The sequence below is a fragment of the Lontra canadensis genome, unplaced genomic scaffold (genome assembly GCF_010015895.1).
Source record: "Lontra canadensis isolate GAN:19392208 unplaced genomic scaffold, GSC_riverotter_1.0 scaffold191, whole genome shotgun sequence".
In the NCBI taxonomy this organism is placed as follows: domain Eukaryota; kingdom Metazoa; phylum Chordata; class Mammalia; order Carnivora; family Mustelidae; genus Lontra; species Lontra canadensis.
The window spans coordinates 327939-349349 of NW_022631185.1; the positions used below are offsets into that span (position 1 = coordinate 327939).

A 21411-nucleotide genomic window follows, 5' to 3' on the forward strand; every position below is an offset into this window, starting at 1 on the left:
CCCTCAGCTCAGGTCATGATCCCGGGGTCTCAGGATCGAGTTCCCTGCTCAGTGGGGAGCCTGCTTCTCCCTCTCCCCCTGTCTCTCTCCCAGTTTATGCTCTGTCTCTCACTTGCTAAAAAAAAAATAAAAATCTTAAAAAAAGAACCACCTCTGCTTGAGAACCACTGCTCTAAATGCAGACTTGAGCCTGCATCAGAACCCCATGAGGGTGGGAGGCAGGGACTGGGGGGGGCTTGGGTAAACAGTGCTGGGCCCCCACCTAGAGTTTCTGGTCTGGGGGGTCTGGAAAACTTACCTGGAGAAGTCCCTGCTCTCAATAATCAAGATTTCTGTCTTTTGTTGCTGTTGTTTTTCTTCTTCCTCTTTTTTTAAATAAAGATTTATTTCCTGTTGCAGGGAGATGTGAAAGCCATCAACATACGGGGGTGAGCTAAGAGCCCACCGGGATGTGTGCATCATGCTAAGGTATGTGCAGCCCAAGAGGGAGCGATGATCTTGCGCTCCTGGGGACAAAGGCTCCCGTGTGCTTGGGGACAAAGGCTCCCGTGTGCTTGGTGTCACCCTGCGTCGCACCTGTGAGCCTGAGCCGGCGGACTTCCGTGCCAGTTGCCATGTGCGACCACTAGATGGTGGCAGAGGCCAAGTCATTAAGTGGCCCATCTCCTGCAGAAGCCAGGCTCGGGCAGGGGGTGGCCTTTTGAAGGCTTTCTTCCCGACTTAACACAGGAACCCCCACCCCTTAGACAATCCAGTGCTGCCGTTATGGAGTTTTCTAGATTATCTGACTCTGCCTAACAGTTTTCCATTAAATGGCTCGATTTACTTATTGATTTTTATTTTTTTAGAGACAGCGAGCAGGAACGCAGGGAAGTGGTGGTGGGGGACAGATAGAGGGAGAGAGAGAATCTCAGGTAGAGGCTCCCTGCCCAGCGAGGACCCCAAGCTGGGCTGCATCTCACAACCCTAAGAATGTGATCTGAGCCGGAAACAAGAGTCCGAATTCGGCTTAACTGACTGCAGCGCCCAGGAGCCCCCTACCCCCATGTACCTATTTTTAAAGATTTTATTTTTGAGTAATCTCCACACCCAAGGCCGTTTGCCCCCACTGAGCGAGCCAGGCGCCCCTCTTTAAACAGCTTCGAATGCATTTGCAAACATAGGCCTTCTTTCAAAAGCAAGCAGGGCCGTGCTGGGTGGAGAACTGGCCACCGCTGTGAGAAGTACCTGTGAGAAGTAAGTGAGGTTCCCAGAAGGAGCTGTTTCCCTTCAGGCCTGTCCTTAAAAGGCAAGTGGGTAATTATTAGACATTTTAACAACGTACTGACACCAGCTGCGCTTTCTTTTTGAAGCACTTAGTGGGACTTAAGAGCACTCTGCAGCATGTCCGTATATATATGGCCTTAAAGTGACCGCTCAGGTTGGGAAAGTGAGCTCGGTCCTGCGCACGTGGGGCAGCGGGCGATGAAGATGCAGCAAGCGGCGCCGTCCTGGTCGCACTGGTTCCCGCAACTGCTCCAGGCGGTCGATTTCAGAGCCCAGAGAGCTCAGAACGTGGAAGATCATAGTAGTGATAATCAACATCATCATTACATTGTAAATATTTTTTTAAAAGATTTACTCATTTGACAGACAAAGATCCCAAGTAGGCAGAGAGGCAGAAGGGGAGGGCGGGGGGCCAGGGGAGCAGGATTCCCGCTGAGCAGAGAGTGCATTGTGGGGCTCCATCCCAGAACCCTGGGACCGTGACCTGAGCTGAAGGCAGAGACCTTAACCCACTGAGCCACCCAGGTGCCCCTATAATCGTTAAATATTTATTCAGCGGCTCTGCTCTTAAAATATTTGAGAAACATATAGTTAATATGGCAGGTAATGAGGCATTATTCTGTGCCTCATGAGGTCACTCAGTGCATCTCCTTCGATCTCTAAACAAACGGAAAATCGGCATAGTATGACGGTCCCTAGTGGCTCGGGTACCTGCAGTCACACACCCAGCCCCAGCCCTTATTTCGTATAAGAAATGGAAACCAGCTTCGTTCACGTGAGCTGATCCATGGTACGTCTGGAAGAAAACCTTGTGATTCTTTTATCTTGAGGCCTTATGTGCATGAGAATGTCTGTACATGCGCACATGTACATGCACACACACACACACACACACACAGGAGGTTGTGCTTCCTGGTGCCACCAGGGAGGGACAGAAACCACATGACAGCACGATGTCTAGAAACACCACTGGGCTCCCTGACAGTGTTAACGTGAGGTGTCCATTTGCTTCCATTCGTTTGCACAAGTAACTACTGAGCGGCTGACATGCGCCCAGGACAGTTTTGTAGTCTCCAGATACAACCACGCATAAGACAAAGTCCCTTGGGCTTTGTTTTTAAGATTTTATTTATTTATTTGACAGAGAGAGCCAGAGAGCACAAGGGAGAGGAGGGAGGAATGGCAGAGGGAGAAGGAGAAGCAGGCTCCCCACTGAGCAGAGAACCGGACATGGGGCTCCATCCTGGGATTCAGACCTGAGCGAAAGCAGAGGCTTCACTGACTGGGCCCCCCAGGCGCCCACCCATGGGCTTTACCCTGCTGGCTCCAAGGAAGGCAAGGATCTATTTTCTTTTCTTTTCTTTCCTTTTTTAAAGATTTTATTTATTTATTTATTTTGACACAGAGAGATCACAAGCAGGCAGAGGCAGGCAGAAAGAGAGGGAAGCAGGCTCCCCGCTGAGCAGAGAGCCCGATGAGAGGCTCGATCCCAGGACCCTGAGATCATGACCTGAGCAGAAGGCAGCGGCTTTAACCCACTGAGCCACCCAGGCGCCCCAGGGATCTATTTCTGAATGGGAGGGGAGTGAGGTGTGGCTAACCAGCCGCCCCTAGTGACCCAACAGAATCCACTTCAAAGGTCCATGCAAGAGATGACTGAAACTTGGCAATGGGAAGCCAGAGGAGGTGGTGGACAGGGGAGGTGCTTTGAGGGAGGAGAAACAGGACTTTCTGGCAGTCGGAAAGTAGGCAGTGTGGGAAAAGTCAGGGTTTAAGGCTGGACCACCATATCCCTGGCTTGGAGATTGAGGATATGGGACTCTGCGTGTTTTCTCCACACATAGAGTAGGCACCAGGAGTGTTATATGGTATCAGAACTAATATTCTGCTCTTTTAATGCTCTGGAACGTCCCTATTAAATAAATGTTTCTGAAATATTTAAAAAAATTTACCCAAGAACTCTGCTCAGCCTTTCCTAGAAAATCACTCATCTGAGATTTTCAAATGTATTACTAAAAATGAGCATCTACTATCTTTCTACCCTAGAAACCTGATCTGTGTATGTGTCTACTTCTAGGTCATTCAAGACTCTGATAACGCACGGCGTTCTGTCCTTCCCCCCGCCCCCGCTAGTCTGCTAACCGTGGGACTATTTACAAACTTCAGGCTCTGATATTTGCATATTAATGCCTCTTCTTTTCTGGCTTCTGATTCCTTGATTACTGCTTTTGTCCTTACTGAGGTTGGTCTTATATCGGCTTCTTAGATTTTCTGATTTTTTTTTCAATGTTACAAAGTTGTTGTATGTTACAAAGATATAAAGTTGACCTACAATAGACGAGAGGTACTTAAAATGAACAATTTGATGCTTTCTGATAAATGTATACCTTCAAAACCACCACCATAGTCAAGACAGGAAACCTATCCATCACCCCCAAAAGTTTTAGGCATGCACCTTTCTAATTCCCCCACATGACCTCCAGCAGCCCCCTCCCCAGAACACCACTGATCTGCTTTTGTCGCTATAGATTCACTTGCATTTTCCAAACTATTATAGAAGTGCAGTTATATGATACACATTTTCGTGTCTGGCTGCTTTTTTTGTATTGTAATGATTTTGAGGCTCATTCATGTTCCTGTGAGTAACAGTGGTTCATTCTTTTTCCCCCACCAAGTAGTATTCATTGATGGCTATACCACAATTTATGTATTCATCCACCAGTTAATTGGCGTTGAGTTTGTTTCCAGTTTCTGACAATTGTCCTGAGTCTGGCGGCAGGGGGCAAATGTGGATGCAGTGACATTTCTGTAAGATCCAAGGGAGAGAAAATGGTAGTTCCGACCAGGATAACGGCGTTGAGAAGATTCTAGATATTTTGAAAATGGAGCCACTGGATTTCTGACCATTCAAAGAGAATAGGAGATTGCAAGAGATTTCCATTAGAAATCCTACCCCCTCTCCATTTCAACCCATGTTGTCTGGTAGAATTGACCCCACACTCAACTCTAAGAATGTTCCAGAGCCTAACTAGTCAGTGAACCCCACCCAACTCAACCACGCGAATGGTCCTGAGGTTGGTACATAACTCAGGCACAGCCACTGAGCACACAGGAGGCATTTGCCAGGGTTTCTGGAAAAAAGATGGGATTGCTTTCTTGTCCCCAAAATGATTTGGTGTGGTATGGTGTATTCCTGCCCAGAATACAGAGGCTGGGGCTACCGGGAGACCATGAGGTAGAAACTGAGGATCAAGTCAACACAGTGGAAGTAGCATGAATAGAGAAAGAGAAACTAGATTACTGTCAACATTGTTTAAGCTTCTGGATAGAGCCTCACCTGATTCCCACATATCCCTGTCATTTACATCCACGAATCCCGGTTATTTTTAAAGCCTGTCTGAGATCGCTTTTGAGATAGTGAATGGAGGAGTTGGTGCTCTGGATGAAACGTGCATCTAAGGTGATAGACCAGAGGGACAGGCAGTCCGTTGCTTATGGGAGATGAGAGAGAAGCAGGCATCAGTGACCATGCTCCCAGATACCTGGTTTCACAACCCCTGAAGGAACAACTAAACAGGAGAGGCGGCTTCTGCAGAAGGATAGGGTAAATATTGGGGTGTTGAAATGGAGATGCTACTCACATGTCCAGAGAGGCATGGCACTGGAACACGTGGAATGATGCACGCATGCGTGTGATGTGCTCAGTGCTGCATCCCCCTGGCTGTTGAGGGTTATTTCAGCTTCAGATCTCTCTTCATAGAGAGGATAGGGCAGAATAGTGCCAAAAGCACTTTTATGTATAATGACATTGGAAATATTTTATTAAGTGTGTGCAAATCTTGTCTTCCCCCGAGGACCGTGTCTATTCTTCTTTTGAGTTTCTCTGTACTGAGCAGTGAGTGGGTGGCCTGACAGTGACGGGCATCGGAGGCCGGGCCACTGAAGGATGCCTCATCTGGGCTACTAGGAAAATATTTAGGCCTAGGAATCTTGGAAGCTCCAAGATGAAAAGAAAAAAAAAATTGATCTGGGAGCCAAGGTGGGATTTGGGGGAATATTAGGAAAAGCCCTACTTACAGGGAAACCAGTGTGTCCAGAGCCCCACAATCATGCGTCCAGAGCTGCTGGGGTTTGGAATGGATGGGTGCAAATTAGGGACCAGCACCCTCTGGTCAGACAGACCCCTGGATACATGGTTTGGCTGATGGGTGACACTTGTTTGGGAAGAAAAAGGCATCTGTTCCTCGAGGCAGGTGGAGCAGAGAGCAGGGATCATGGCCTGGTGAGCAGACAGCGAGCTGGATTTCAGCTCCTACTTCCATCCTGGGTGGGAGTTTCCATGCAATACACAAACTGCACAGTTGTACGCAGTGGCCCACTGGTGAGCACGTTTCTTTATGGGTAAGAGCACAGGCTTGGAGTCCTGTTGCCTGGGTTCGAAGCCAAGCTTTGCAGTTCGCTGTGCCCTCAGGCAAGTTTACAACGTCCTCCCGCCTCCGTTTTTTTTCTTATCTCTGATACGGGGAGGATACCATGAGGATTCAGTGACCTAACACATGTGAAGTTTTAGAACAGGCCGGGGTTGCCAGGGGCGCCTGCGTGGCTCCGTGGGCTAAGCCGCTGCCTTCGGCTCAGGTCATGATCTCAGGGTCCTGGGATCGAGCCCCGCATTGGGCTCTCTGCTCAGTGGGGAGCCTGCTTCCCCCTCTCTCCCTCTGCCTGCCTCTCTGCCTGCTTGTGATCTGTCTGTCAAATAAATAAAATCTTAAAAAAAAAAAAGAAAAGAAAATATCTCTGCTAACTCCAATCTACTCCCAAAAATTAACCACAATGGCTCATCCTGTAGATACTGTTCTCAACCTGGACACCAGTGATAAAGCATTTTCCTTAGTGGAACCTGGGGGGCTCAGTTGGTTAAGCATCCAACGCTTTTCCTTTGCATCTTTTTTTTTTAAAAGAGCCATCCAGGCACCCTGACTCAGGGGTTTCATAGCAAACGAGGTGGATGAGAAAATTCACATTCATCTTAACCCTGGAGCGTCCAGGACTGGTGGGTTACCCAACACACAACCCACTTCTTTTTCATGAACCTCCCAACACTTATTGGCTCTGTTTGTTCTTCAGATCCACATCCTTCTGTTTGTTTTTTTTAAGAGCGAGAACATGTGAGCAGGAGCAGTGGGAGGGGCCAGAGGGAGATGCAGACTCCCCACTGAGCAGGGAGCCTGATGTGGGGCTCAATCCCAGGACTCGGGACCATGACCTGAGCTGAAAGCAGACGCTTAACCTTAACTGACTGAGCCACCCAGGGGGCCCCAGATCCATGCCCTTTTAAACCTAAGACCACCTGGAAACCTTTCAAAGGCTCATGTGTTCTTCTAGAAAGCTTTCTTCTAGAAAGCTGCCCCTCCCGCCCCCCGCCCCCCAAGCCCAGCACTTCCTTCCTCAATAGCATCCTTATCGGACAGTCTCTCGACCCTTTCTTACCTGGAACTCTGTCTGAAATCTTTTCCTCTAGATCCTCGCGTAGTTCATGTGTTCTCCTACTGTCATTGTTGGCTCAAAACATCACCTCACCAGGCACGTTTTCTGACTCCATTATCTTGAGGAACCCTTGCCCCCAAACTACTCAGATTACTTTATCTTCATTTAGTATTTATGCTTTCGTTTCATTTAGTACTTTTTCCAACTTCTGGGTTCACTGCCCACCTGCCATTACTAATATTCATGTCTTCTTTTCAGGTGCCTTAGTGCAATATTTTAGGTTTCTTCATTTGGGTTGTGTACATTCTCTTAAAATGTATCTATCCTTAGTTTGGGTTCTGTAACTGAGCCCAAGTCCCTCTGCCTGACAGGCAGCAGAGCCGTTTACTGGTTCGCAGCAAGAAAAGGGTTTATCTAAGAGGCAGCTAGATGAGGAGACAAGGAGGTGGGAGGTAGAGCTTCAAACCCACCTTCCGGAAGGGGGAGAGAACAAGTTTTTATAATCACAGGAGTTGGGGCTACATGCATATTGCTGAAAAGGGTCAGGGAGCCTGAGTTTTCATGAGTAAAGATGGAGCGTGCATAATGAGCAAACATATATGTAACATATATCCCCTGTTCATCTGGGGGTAAAGACGTCACCAGAAAACCCAGCCCCTGATGTCGGGACAAAGGGATACAACTTAGGGCATGTTCCAGGAGCTGGGATAAGCTGGATGGGGTCTGGGCTCATTTTCTTAAGAAATGCAGGGCCTTCCTTATTCACCGGCTGGGGCTGTATCACTTGACCTTGAGTTCCAGGCTTGTGCAGAGTCACTAGTGGGTTTGTTGGTGGGGTCTGAAAAGACAAAGTAACTTACTGGGGGAAACAGTTGTCTAAAAAACAAGATTAAAATTTTCTGCTACTTTTAACCTCATTAACCCTGGGGCACTGTTTCAATTTTGCTGTGATTAAGATAGAGTTTTACATTATACTTTCTAACCTACTAATGCCATCAAATAAATAGGTACCAGTGTTTGAAGAGCACATTTATAAAATCGGAAAGATGCCGCCCATGTAATGTTGAATGAAACAGTTCACAAAATGCTTTCTAGATCTGCACCCTTCAATAGTGTAGGGTAACCACTAGCCACATGGACTATACATTTTTTTGCCTTTTTAAAATTTAAATTCAATTAACTTATAGTGTATTATTAGTTTCAGAGATCGAGTTTAGTGATTCACCAGTTGCATGAAACACCCAGTGCTCATTCCATCAAGTGCCCTCGTTAATGCCCATCACCACATTACCCCGTCCCCCCACCTCCCCTCCAGTAACCCTCAGTTTGTTTCCTAGAGTGACTATACACATTTAAATTAAAATAACTTACGGAGCACCTGGGTGGCTCAGTCGGTTAAGCGACCAACTCTTGGTTTCAGCTCAGGTCCTGATCTCAGCGTGGTGAGATCAAGCCCCACATCAGGGCCCCTCCCACTTGTGTTCCCTCTCTCTCAAATAAGTAACGCTTTATTTAAAATAAATTAAAAATGCAGTTCTTGTCACTCTAGCCATATTCGTCCTACTCAGTAATTAGCTGTGGCTTGTGGCTATTAGCACTAAGAAAGACTTTTTGCAGCAACATAGAGATTTCTGTTGGATAGTATTGACTTAGAATATGAACTTAATTAAAAATAAAGTATATATGTCACAGATATCTTTGTGTGGGGGGGCACACATGAATTAAAGGTTTTCCATCTATTACATAACAGATTTATTTAACTTTTAATTTTTAGAGAATGCAACTTTATTGACTGGGTATGAAATTTCAGAATATTTGAAATTATCACACTCCTTTTAGAAATCCCTATTTGACCAGATACTTTACTTTTTAAAATATCTGCTTTAGGGGCACTGGGCTAGCTTCGTCAGTAGAGATGTGACTCTTGATCTTGGAGTCATGAGTTCGAGGTCATATTGGGAGTAGAGCCTAGTTCAAAAAAATAAGGTATTTTAAAATTATTATTGAATATTATTATTAAATATTTTAAGATATCTGTTTACTTTAAAAATTCTTCATCATATGGTCCAACAATTCACTTCTGGGTGTATATCTAACCCAAATAATTGAAAACAGAGATTGAAACAGATATTTGTACCCCCCATGTTTATAGTATCATTATTCACAATAGCCCAAAGATGAAAGCGACCTACATGTCCATCCATGAATAAATGGATAAACCCAAGGTGGTGAATGCACATGATGGAGTATCATTCAGCCTTAGAAAGGGAGACAAATTTGACACACGCCATGAGACAGATAAACCTTGAGGACATAATGCTATGTGAAAGTCAGACAAGGGCAAGGAGGGCGCCTGGGTGGCTCAGTCGTTAAGCTATACTGCCTTCAGCTCAGGTCGTGACCCCAGGGTCCTGGGATCGAGCCCCACATCAGGCTTCCCTGCTCTATGGGGAGCCTGCTTGTCCTTTTTCCTCTGCCTGCTGCTCCCCCTGCTTGTGCGCTCTCTCTGTCAAACAAATAAATAAAATCTTTTAAAAAATAAAATAAAACAGCCAAATTATGGAAGCATTCCAAGTGTCCATCCATAGATGAGTGGATAAATTACATATACATATATATATATATATGATGGAATATTATATATACGGAATATATATAATGGAATATATATAATATAAATAAAAATAAAGACTATATATATATATATATATATATAATGGGATATTACTCGGCCATAAAAAAGAATGACATCTTGCCATTTGCAAGAAAATGGATGGATGTAGAGACTAACATGCTAATGAAATTAATCGGAGGGTGCGCAGCGGCTCAGGCAGTGGACATACAACTCTTGATTTTGGGGTTGAGAGTTTGAGCCCCACACTGGGGATAGAGATTACTAAAAAACAAAAATAAAATGGGACACCTGGATGGCTCAGTCAGTTACGCATCCAACTTGGTTTCAACTTAAGTCATGATCTCCTGGGTGGTGGCACCGAGCCCTATGTCAGGCTCTGAGCTCAGCAGGGAATCTGCTTGAAAGAGTCTCTTCCTCTGCCCCTCCCCGACTCAAGTGCCTGGGTGTGCGCTCTCTCTCGCTCTCAATAAATAAATCTTCTAAAAAACTTTTTAAAAAAGACACATGTTAAAATATAGTATACTAGTCAGAGAAAGACAAACACTATATGATTTCACTCATATGTGGAAATTAAGAAACAAATGAACAAAGGAAAAAAGAGAAACAAAAAACCAGACTCAACTATAGAGAACAGACCTGCGGTTACCAGAGGGAGGTGGGGGGAGTGGGGAACACAGGTGAAGGGGACTGTGAGTACACTTACCGTGATGAGCACTGAATAATGTAGAGAATTGTTGAATCCCTATACAGTACAGCTGACACTAATATAGCACTGTATGTTAACTATACTGGAATTAAGATTAAAAAATAATAAATCATTGGCCATTGACAAATGGTTCAACCTCCAGACCCTCTCCCTTTCCTGGAGGTCAGGGAGGAAGACCAGAAAGTGCCAGTTCTCTGATTTTTCTCATCACTGGAAATTCCAAAGATTTTAGAAACTGTGATAGAAATGGGGATGAAGACCAATAAATGTTTCTTACTAAAAAGCACAATTACTGTGATGGCTGAAAAAATGCTCTATGTGTATGTTTATTTTCATTGTTCTCCAGGTCTGCTGGACTCTGGATCTACGATCAGATCAGTCAGTAGTTTGTGTGGTGCCTGTATCTGTCTCTGCTCCCTGAAGCTCTGTTTATCATCTCCAGCAGGCTCAACTTCTGGAAAAGCGGAAGGTATGCTTAGAAGAGAGATTTAGATCCCAGGCTGAAGACATAAAATATACTGAATGTCTCGCTTCGGAGAAATAAGACAGTTGAGACTGAGACTGGTGCCATTTTGTGTAGTTTCTATGCCCAAGGGGGAAAGATAAGAAAGAGAAATGGAAGAAGCAGTTTGTATATTCAAACGTGAAAGTAAACTCAGTCCCACCTTACTAGCCCAATGTGGAACTTACTACCCCCGGGAAAGCCACACACTAGGCGGCCCCTGGCAGAACACACCTAAGGACTGATTCTTCTATTAAGTCAACCATACCTTCCACAAAAGTTTACTGATTGTTTACTGTGTACCAGGCCCTGGGGAGAAAACAGTGAACAAAATTCCCATTCTCCTGGGGTTTCTGCATTCCGGCTGGGAAAGTGGCCAGTGGAATTCCTTGGGGGGAACCATAACTTGGGGAGAGCCTTCAGACACTATAACCAATCCCCTTACTGCATGGAACCTGATAAGGCATTTGAGTAGGTTTGTCTTCTAGCTTTATCCTTCTTTTATCCTTCTAACCTATCCTTCTTCCAGGTTTATCCTTCTTTTGAGTAGGAATATCTTCTAGTTCCCAAGAGATAGTTGGGGTTGACTCCACCATGTGGGAGGATGGACAGTCAGGAGGCTCGGCTTGTGAGCAACAGCGGGATTACCTTGAACCCTCTCATCCCAGAGATCCTGTTGCTGGTCTTGTCTCTGTTCTCAGTCTTGATCATGAGGTTCTCTTTTTCTCTGGACATGGAATCTGGATCTCCGATTTTGAAACCAAATCTAAGTGGGTAAAACACTGAGAATTAATTAAAGCAAGTGATGTCATGGGAGTTTCACCGTTGCTTTTGTCATAAGGCAGAAGGAAGAGTGGGATGGTTTGTTTTAGGCTTAATTTCAAAATCAATGTCATTCCATGTTATATCTAGGAAAGTCTATTGGGTCTGGAGATAAAGCCCAAAATTCTGAACCTCACACCTAGTACTTGCATGATGGGTTTTATACCCTCTTCCATGACCCAGGATATTTTCTTTTTTTTTAAGATTTTATTTATTTATTTGACAGAGAGAGATCACAAGTAGGCAGAGAGGCAGGCAGAGAGAGAGGGGGAAGCAGGCTCCCCGTTGAGCAGAGAGCCCGATGCGGGGCTCGATCCCAGGACCCTGAGACCATGACCTGAGCCGAAGGCAGAGGCTTAACCCACTGAGCCACCCAGGTGCCCCTAGGAAAATATTTTCCATTCCACAGTAATACATAATGGATTGCTACTCCTAGCCTCTGCCCATAAATTATACTACATGCACATTAGACACAGACGTTAAATATATGTATACTTTTTGTAATAACATAACTTTAGAAAAACACATGTTTTTATATATCACACACACACTCATGTCCCACAGCTGCTACTTGGGGTTTTCACAGAGGTTGCAAGCAGAATAAAGCATAGGTCTGGAGTCCGAAAACCAGGCTTTGGAAAAGTCACATAATATCCTGGAAACTTTCACGTCCTTCCTGACGGTCTAGGCCACCCTGCAGATGAATGCTGGTCTCGGGAGCCCGCACATACATAGATAGCCCTGTACGTGGCGTCTACACCCAAATCTTAACCCCCTTTCTCCATCTGCCATGCTTGCGATGGCTACAAGAATTAGTCCCCTGTTGACGAAGCCGTTCAGTTAGTTCTCATTTTTTCTGCACCCACCCACGTCTTGATCTTAAGGAAAAATGCTTTGAATTCTGAGGAGAAAACTAGCCCAAAGAATATTGGAATGACCTTATTAGGACGTGATTCACTTCATCTTCTACCGCTGACTTCTGTTTTCTTCTCTCTCAGCTCATGCTCTTTCAGAATCCCGCCGAACCAATTACTCAAAAGTCAGCCTGCTGTCTCCATCCGGCTTCTCTGTAAAGTCTCCCAGCCTTCACTGGGATGCATCCTCTCCTCGCCAGAGCTTGGGGGCCTTGTGGAAGCTGCCTCCTAACTATCCGTTCTGGGTATCCCAGGTGGACACCTCCCACCTTGTGGGACTCCTTATATTCTTCTAGAATCCCGTCCTGCTGGATAACACCCGTATCAGCCATCCAAGCCAAACACGCCGTATCTTCCGGGTTGGTTCATCTCTTTCCCTCTCTGGGCCATCCCTGTCCCCCGCACCCCGTCCATGCCCTGTGCTATCACAGTGTGTCCATGTCGTCCCTTAACCCCTTTCCATGCCTCAGCCTCCTTGACTTTTCCCTGATTGTCCCACCTATTTCCTGTCTCCGTAGCAGAGTCCGTTCTTCACTCTGGAGGAAGAGAAGCTATTTCAAGCTGTAACCGTAGCATGCTTTCTCCTCTGCCTTAATTCCTCAAGCACATCCCTCCCACCCAAAGGATGAAATATAAACCCTTCTAGCAAACACTTTCCAAGTGTGTAATCCACTTCAAGACTTCTGAGAATGCCTGAGCATACAGGGATTAATCAGAGATGGGCCCCATCTCCCAGCTCACAGGCTAATGAATGATGTCACATTCGGGTTTTGTGTCCACCGTCTTAACTGGCTACAAGCAGCTGGTCCACACTTGACGCTCCCGCAAGTATCTATGACGCGCTAGTTCACCAGCCCATAGACAGATCTGCGATTCTCTGGAAGCCTCAGGGCTGCCCTTAGGAATCCGGTCTGCCGCCAGTGCTGCCCTTCCTAACCCCCTCTATCTGGGTCTTCCCCTGGGGAGTTTCCCCTGATTGTCAAGCCTCAGATCAAGTTTTCCTCTGTGAAACCATCTCTGCCAGACGCATCTGCTTCCCTATTGGTACCAAACTCATTTGTTCACTCGTCTTTGTTTAGAAGACAAATTTGCGTGACTTTATCGCACCATCGAAACTGCGGTTCATTTGCCCATCTCCCTTACTATTTTCCAAGCTTCTGTTTTCATGAATGCCTCGAGGTAGGCCTGCTCCTCGCACACCACAGGCACTTGTACGAGTGCAACATGAAAGACACAGAAGGGGGGAGGAAGAGAGCAGAGAGGATGGCACATCGGTCCCCCTCGTGTCATTCGGATCCTGGTTACTGCAAGGAGCACTGGTGTGGAAGTAACATGCAGTACACCACTCTGGCAGAATCACACTCCATCAGAACCCTGCATTGCTGGGACACCCAGGTGGCTCAGCTGGTAAAGCGTCTGCCTTCAGCTCAGGTCATGATCCCGCGGTCCTGGGATCGAGCCCCACATGGGGCTCCTCAGTCAATGGGGATCCTACCTCTCCCTCTACCTGCTGCTGCCCTTGCTTATGCTCCTTCTCTCTGACAAATAAATAAAATCTTTTTTAGTAAAAGGATCCTACATTTTTGAGCTAAATGTTAAATCTCTAAAGTAGACAAAATAATTCCAACCTCATGGGATAATTAGAAAGGTTGAGAAATATGGCAGGTCTAAAGACTTTAGCCAAATGTCTGGCTTGAATTCAAGGTAAAGTAACATTCCTTCCTTCCTTCATTCATTCAGTGAATTCTTACCGTCATGTGCCAGGTGCTGTTCAGAAAACAAATACGGAAGCATCCAACGTGGCCCTTCCTCACCACCCTCCAAATCCCCCTGTGGCCAGTGCCGCAACCATGATGCTGAAGCCGAAGAAGCAGAATCATCATCATCAGCAGCAGCAGCCCTCAATGCCAGAGCAGGAGGGAAGAGACTGGAGATGAGAAGGACAGGAGTCCCACTGGCCCATGTGACCTCCTGGCCAATGGAAAGCCTGATGACCCCAAGACAGCTCTTCACAGAGGTCCTCCAGAATCGAGGTCTAATGATTCTACCACTGCTGAGTCCCCCACCTCCTCCCTGGGCAAAGGCCCAATTCAGAGAGGCCAAGGCCCCTGGTGTGGTCCAAACGGTTGTGGTTGGTGGAGGGGAGACTGATGCTGAAATCTCCTTTTCCCAAACGGGGTCACCAGGGTCCCTTCTGGGGAGGCTTTCACAAAGAGCAGAGAAACTCTCGAAGGTTCAAAAGCTGGTCTCTTGGGGCACCTGGGTGGCTCAGTGGGTTAAAGCCTCTGCCTTCGGCTCAGGTCATGATCTCAGGGTCCTGGGATCGAGCCCCACATCAGGTTCTCTGCTCAGTGGGGAGCCTGCTTCCTCCTCTCTCTCTCTGCCGGCCTCTCAGCCTACTTGTGATCTCTGTCTGTCAAATAAATAAATAAAATCTTTAAAAAAAAAAAAAAAAAAAAAAAAGCTGGTCTCTTATCAAGAAGATCTGCCTGCCCAAAGATGGACCCCAGGTCACGGAAGACAAATCCAACTTCCCTGTATTGCTGACATTTAGCCAAAAAGGGCCACTGTCGATAGGAGGACTCTGTGCCTTCTACCACTCAGGCATCGGCAGACCTCCCCTGGGAGACTGCCTTCCCATCCCGGCTGAGAAGAGCCCGTGGTGACCTGAAGGCCATATATTTCCCTGTGCCCCTGGGATGGCTACTGTGAGGCTGTTCCCCTCCCCAACCCTCAGTCAGGAACCCCCACCTGCATCTGCCACCTCCCCGATTTGGGGTCCAGAGTTGTCTCTACAGTGAGGGACTCTGGCTGCTTTTTCCAGCCCAGCTAGTATCTTTATAATCATTGTTTTAAGTTCCCGTTTAGACATCTTACTTCTATCCATGCTGATTAAATCCCCGGCTTCGAGTACGACCTCCTCTTCTTTCTTATGGGATGAATTTCTCGTCATCACTGTGTCCAGAAAAGAAGAAACAGAAGAAGCAAAAACAACTTCTACCTTCCAAAAGGTGGTTGTTTTTCTACTCGTAGAATTGGAGTATTTGTTTCCTCAGACCTCTGACTGATTTCTCAGGTGCTGAGAATGATTTGGTAACTACTAGTTGTATTTGAGTGGTGAGACAAACTTAGGGTCCCCCTAATCCTTCGTCATCTGGACTCCTCTCCTGGGCCCAGAGTGGCATCTTCGGTGGTGTGCAGTGTGCACTCCTTCTGACCAGCCTCCAGACTCCCTTTCAGGACCCCATCTTTGCTCCCTTCATCTGCCTCCTGGGTCCTCATCTCCCTGTCCAACTGGCTGCTGAACAGGAAACCTCTTCAGTGCCATTGCTTCTGCAGCTGTCCCCGGTACTGCCATCAATTCCTGAGAGCCCTGGAGCAGTTTCCTGCCATTATCCTTTTCTAGCTGCTTGTTTCAAGTCCTTTCTATGTGACATGCCAGCGTGGCCAGCTGCTCTGTGGTACCCACCAGGTCATTTGACCTGGACTCCAGTCTTCATGGATGCGGGAGTTTCCCCCTGAAAGGCCACTCTCCTTGCTTTTGCATCTCATAGTTTCCATGTCAGGAGTGTGATCCCCACCACTCCAGTCTGTGATCCCGGTGCTGGTGAAATTGGGCATCGCTTCATAGCCTTTTGCAATGTGGGCGGCATCTTTGTGATTTTCTCATGCCACAGTTAAGTTTTTCTGCCAAAACGAGTGAGGCTCTTTGGTGTTCTCTCGATTTTCCACACCTCTCAACATGGGAGAGTTATGGAAATTTCCAGAAGACTGCCTCCCTGGTCCTCCCCATTCTTCTACTAGTATCGTTTCTTCCAGGTTTGAGGCATTCACTAAAGGCTCTGATGGACTACCCTATTTCCTCTCCAGCCCACTTTAGTTAGACTATGTCACTAAGAGGTCACTAGTCCTTTTGTCTGAATTCTGTGACTCTCCACCCAGCTGGCCTCTGGGTGGAACCTGGACAATACTGTTGCCTTCCTCCAACCTTCTGCTACATCCCTTGCACTGGTTGCTTCCTGTGAAAATGGCGGTGGACAGGCTCTGTTTTGAACTGGTCCTGAGGAAATGGGTCAGGTATGTGGGCAAGAGGGATGAGAGCCCCTGGAGAAGGGAGAATGAATTTTTTTAATTTTTTAATATTAGCAATAAATGCAGTGAAAAGATGAAAAAAAAGAACATCAGATTACAACAAAAAAGCAGCTGAAGGGGGTGAGAGCTGGCTGTGAGTGATCCTGGGCTAGAGCTTACCAGATGGAGGGAACAGCTTGTGGAAAGGCCCTGGAGAGGGAATGTGCCTGTCATGTCCACGTAGCTCCCTTTCCCATACGTCTCTGTCTCTAGGACGTGGACCAGTCGAATTCTTCATCACTTACCTGGACTCTTGACTCTGGAATGCCAATTTCTTTAGCAAGTTGCTCTCTGGTATCGATGCCAGGATAAGGGTTGTTCGTAAATGCCTGGATGAGGGTGTGTAGTTGTGAGGGAGTATAGCTGGAACGGCGCCGTCTGTCTTCTCTGCCTGGGACGAATGTGAGATCAAGGGTCAAAGAACATTTCAGAGGTCAGTTTACATATTCAGACAAGGAGCCCAAACATGCCCCACTCTGTCTCCCATCTAATTTGAAGCCTGTTGCTTCTCCTTAAGAGGGCTTTGCCCCAGCTTATTACAGGGAGAAAGTTCTAGAAGAGATGCAGCATACGGCTAGGTTGCTGGTTCTTTCCAGTGGAAAGAATGTAAACAGAGGAGAGTCTCCGGTCCATGAACCAGGGCACCCGGATGGTTCAGTCAGTTTAAGTGTCGGACTTTGGCTCAGGTCATGATCCTGGAGTCCTGGGCTCGAGCCCCGTCATTGGGCTCCCTGCTCAGCAGGGAGTCTGCTCCCTCTGGGCCTCACCCCACTCTCATGCTCTCTCTCTTCTTCCCTCTCTCATATAAATAAATAAAGTGTGAAAGAAAAAAGAAGACGAAGGTTCGTGAACCATGAAAGGAAGAATTTCCAGGGGCCATGTTGAACCCTGAACCAGAAGACCCGAGCAGGAAGGAGGTCCAGAGAGAGAACATTCTTTCCTGCTCAGAGCAGGAGTTAGCTCCAGCGTAGAGAGGCGCTTGGGCACCCGAGAGTCCCTGCCAAGGACCAGGACTGGCGCAGACTATTTACTCTGAATCTCCTCTTCAGCATGATCTTGGTCTTGGCTTGATTCTAAGTCCTCATCAGGTTCTGACTTTTTCTGGGACTGGTGCCTAGCTCTTCGATTCTGAAACCAAATCTTAAGTGAGGAAAACAAAACGAGAGAATTAAGTATGTTTATGTCATCTCAACCCCATCACTGCCTTTCTTCAAGGGCGTATGTGTGATTCTTACTAGATCAAAGCTTGGGATTGTTACTGATACCTGTCTCATCTGCCGAAGTCTTAGGTCAAGGCTTGGCATTTAGCATCTCCACAGTCTGGTCCCAACAGGACTGTAATAATCTTTTAAGTTAATAAGTAGATACTGCAATTATGTATTTTACAGCTAGTCCAAGCATTTCCTCTTCCCTGAAGGAGTACCTGCCCACCTCCTTGCCACTCCTGTAAGCTCTTTCGTCCTCAGTACCCACATTTGTGAAGTCAGACAAAGAGCAACATCCTTGTCAGTTCTGGATGTCAGTCAGGACGCCTCAGGGCAACCCTCTTGGGTCCCCTCCCTCTTCGGCTCTGTACTATCACTCAATAAGCTTTGCTTTGTTGCCCCCCACAAAGATACTCCATACAAAGCCCTTTGCAGACTCGTATGTAACTCTGCTCGATCAACAGATTCCTTCCCCTCCCTTTCCACTTTTAGTTGAAGATATAGAATTTGTGATTTACCTGGACTCTAGACTCATCAGCGTTGACTTCCAAAGCCAGTCTTTGTTTGGTAGCATAACCTGGGTAAGGATTTTGGTCAAATGCCTTAATGAGGATTTCCAGTTGATCTTCTGTGAACCTAGTGCGGTTGCGTCTCTGATTCATTGCTACGGTCTCTGTGGAAAGGTCAGGAGAGAGGAAGCATTCCATAGGCTGGCTTATACATTTCAAACTTCAGGCTCTACCTAGACTCTGGTTTACCCTTTTCATTTGGAATCCACCAGAACCCAGTAGGAAAGAACTCTGCAACAACTATAAAGCCTTTAAACACACAAGGGTGATTCTTTTTTTTAAGATTTTATGTATTTATTTGAGAGAGAGAGAGAGAGAGAGAGAGCACACAAGCAGGGGAAGCAGCAAGCAGAGGGAGAAGCAGGCTCCCCACTGAGCAAGGAGCCTGATGCCGGACTCAATCCCACGACCCTGGGATCATGACCTGAGCTGAAGCCAGATGCTCAACCGACTGAGCCCCCCAGGTGCAATCACAAGGGTGATTTTGAGCTTTGCAAGTTGATCTGAATGCCATGACTGGGAAGTTAAAGTCTTCTGTTTTCAAAACCCATGGAAAATGGATGTGTTCTCTTCATATAAATTAAGAACAATGAATCAAGAAGATCACAATTACATTACAATCATGAATACTTTGAACCCATAGAAATGAAGAACAAATGAAGTATCATTAAGCCCCTCTCGGTTTTTCTGGTTAAAAGTCTGATACTTAGGGATGCCTGCGTGGCTCAGTTGGTTTTAAGTGTCTGCCTTCGGCTCAGGGTCCTGGGGTTGGGTCCTACATCAGGCTCCTTGCTCAACGGGGAGCCTGCTTCTCCCTCTGCTTGCTGGTCCCCCTGCTTGTGCGCGCTCTCTCTCTCTCTGTCAAATAAATAAATAACATCTTTTTTTTTTTAAAGTCTGGTACTTATTAAATCATTTTGAAGTCCACTGCCCTCAGTGACAGATAAACAGAATCACTTTCCAAAATGTTTCTTCTACGGTTTTATTTATTTATTTGACAGAGAGAGACACAGCGAGGGAGGGAATACAAGCAGAAGGAGTAGGAGAGGGAGAAGCTGGCTTGCTGAGCAGGGAGCCCGATGCGGGACTCGATCCCAGGACCCTGGAATCACGACCTGAGCTGAAGGCAGATGCTTAATGACTGAGCCACACAGGTGCTCCTCCAAAATGTTTTTTATAAAACACTGTGGGGAGTATACAATTAATTTTTTAAAATTCCATACTTTCAATAGAATCTTCAAATAGGGGACAAATACCACATTGCATTATTTTAATTTTTTATTCTTTTAAAGATTTTATTTATCAGATAGTGAGAGCATGAGTAAGGGAAGAGGCAGAGGGAGAGGAAGAAGCAGACTCCTCGCTGAGCAGGGCGCCTGACACAGGTCTCGATCCCAGAACTGCAGGATATTGACCTGAACTGAAGGCAGACCCTTAACCGAATGAGCCACCCAGTTGCCCCACATTACATGATTTTAGATACGGGACGCCACCTTGAAATAGCCAGATCTGGAAAGCCTAGGCATTTGTTTGGAGCATACGATTCCGTACCACAATTGGACTTCGTGAACTGAGGTGAGAAGAACGGTTCCTGCGGATGCTCGAGGTTCAGTCAGAAGCGCAACAGCTGTGGTCCCGGCCAGAGACTTTATGTGCTGAGTGGCTCTGACACCTCACAGGAAAAAGCAAGCTGACTCCGTCTCTATACAGATCTACGGTGTTGCTGAGGTCACTCTCGGGAAAGCCAAACTCCCCATTTATGCAAAAAGAAAATCCAGTAAAAACTCCTAACTCTGGCTACTCATTACATTCCTTAAGCAAAAGAATTCATTTGGATTCCAGTCTCTAAGGATGCTTTTTTGTTTGATCCCCGAGTGTCCCTCCTGAAAGCCTAGATCTTCAATTGCGTACCTGGTCTCTTGTACTACACTGAAAGGGGAATGTAAACTTTATGTATGTGTTTTTATTTACTTATTTTTTAGATTTTGAGCTTTTTTTGAAAGGAATGTCTACCCCCAGCCTGGGGGTTGAACTCACAGCGCTGGTATCAGAGTCGTCTTCTCTGCCCCACTGAGCCAGCCTGTGGCCCTGAAAGGGGAAAGCTAACTTCATTATCACCCACAATTCTTCTAAAATCATGCTCATCAGGCCCTTACCTATATCTTTGACCTACTTGACCTTATACCCTAAAATAAGTGTGTCCTCCAGCCACCACACCTAACTTCTCTGTCCCCCAACCAGGCCGACTTCCTCCTACCCCAGAGCATGGTGCTTGTTCCTCTCTCACTGTGAGGCTCTTCCCACGGCGACTGAAAAACCTGCTCCTTTGCGACAGGCTCCAGCTTGAGTGCTGTCTTCTCAGGGTCCTCCCTGACTCTCCAGTCTAAGGCCCATGCTCCATGAACCAAATAGTCTGTGACAGGATTTTTTTTTTTAAGATTTTTATTTATTTGAGAGCTCGTAAGAGAGTGAGAATGGAAGGGGGAGGGGTAGAGGCAGAGGGAGAAACAGGCTCCCCGCTGAGCGAGGAGGCCGATGAGGGGCTCGGTCCCAGGACCTGGGACCATGACCTGAGAAGGCAGACATTTAACCGACTGAGCCACCCAGGTGCACCTGTGATTAATTTTCCTGTTGGCAAGTGATTGGCTCTGAGGTTGGCCTTAGGTGAAAAAACTCTCACAGGACACCACCCATGTTACACCGTCACTTACGTTATTCTCTGTGCACAGGCCCTTGACTATCCATTCTAAGAAGGAAAAGTTCCTTTACAATAAAAAGCTTGAAGGAAGGCCCTTAAGTAGCTGTAGTAGAACTTCTGACTAACCCCCTAGGGATCAGGGGGAGGGATAAGCAGATTAGGGCTTCCTGAGACACTGACATGTAGAGGCTGGGCTGGGAGGAAGAGATGAGGAAGGGCAGAAGGAAGATGAAAGTTGAGGAAGGAGGGAAGTGAAGAGATCAAAGCTGAGTAAGGTTGCTTTCTTTCCGTTTTGTTTTTTTTTTAAGATGTTATTTATTTGTCAGAGAGAGAGAACAAGCAGAGGGAGAAGCAGGCTGAGCTGAGCAGGGAGCCCGACGTGGGACTTGATCTCAGGACGGTGGGATCATGACCTGAGCCAAAGGCAGACGCTTAACCCGCTGAGCCACCCAGGCACCCCAGCAAGATCTCTTTCATCA

The 21411-nt window shown here is 46.6% G+C and overlaps 2 protein-coding genes across 2 annotated transcripts in view; one reads left to right on the top strand and one right to left on the bottom strand.

The window, feature by feature from the left end:
- LOC116861115 (zinc finger protein 264-like) overlaps positions 1-21411 on the top strand; it is a 315410-nt gene that overhangs the window by 279295 nt on the left and 14704 nt on the right. The gene's annotated exons all lie outside the window — the stretch shown is intronic.
- DUXA (double homeobox A) lies at positions 11291-18412 on the bottom strand. The gene is made up of 4 exons (XM_032847591.1): positions 18184-18412; positions 17492-17600; positions 16706-16851; positions 11291-11359 (listed from the first exon to the last, which is right to left on the bottom strand). The coding sequence occupies exons 1-4, from the start codon at positions 18370-18372 to the stop codon at positions 11291-11293; spliced, it is 513 nt and encodes a 170-aa protein (XP_032703482.1). The 5' UTR covers positions 18373-18412.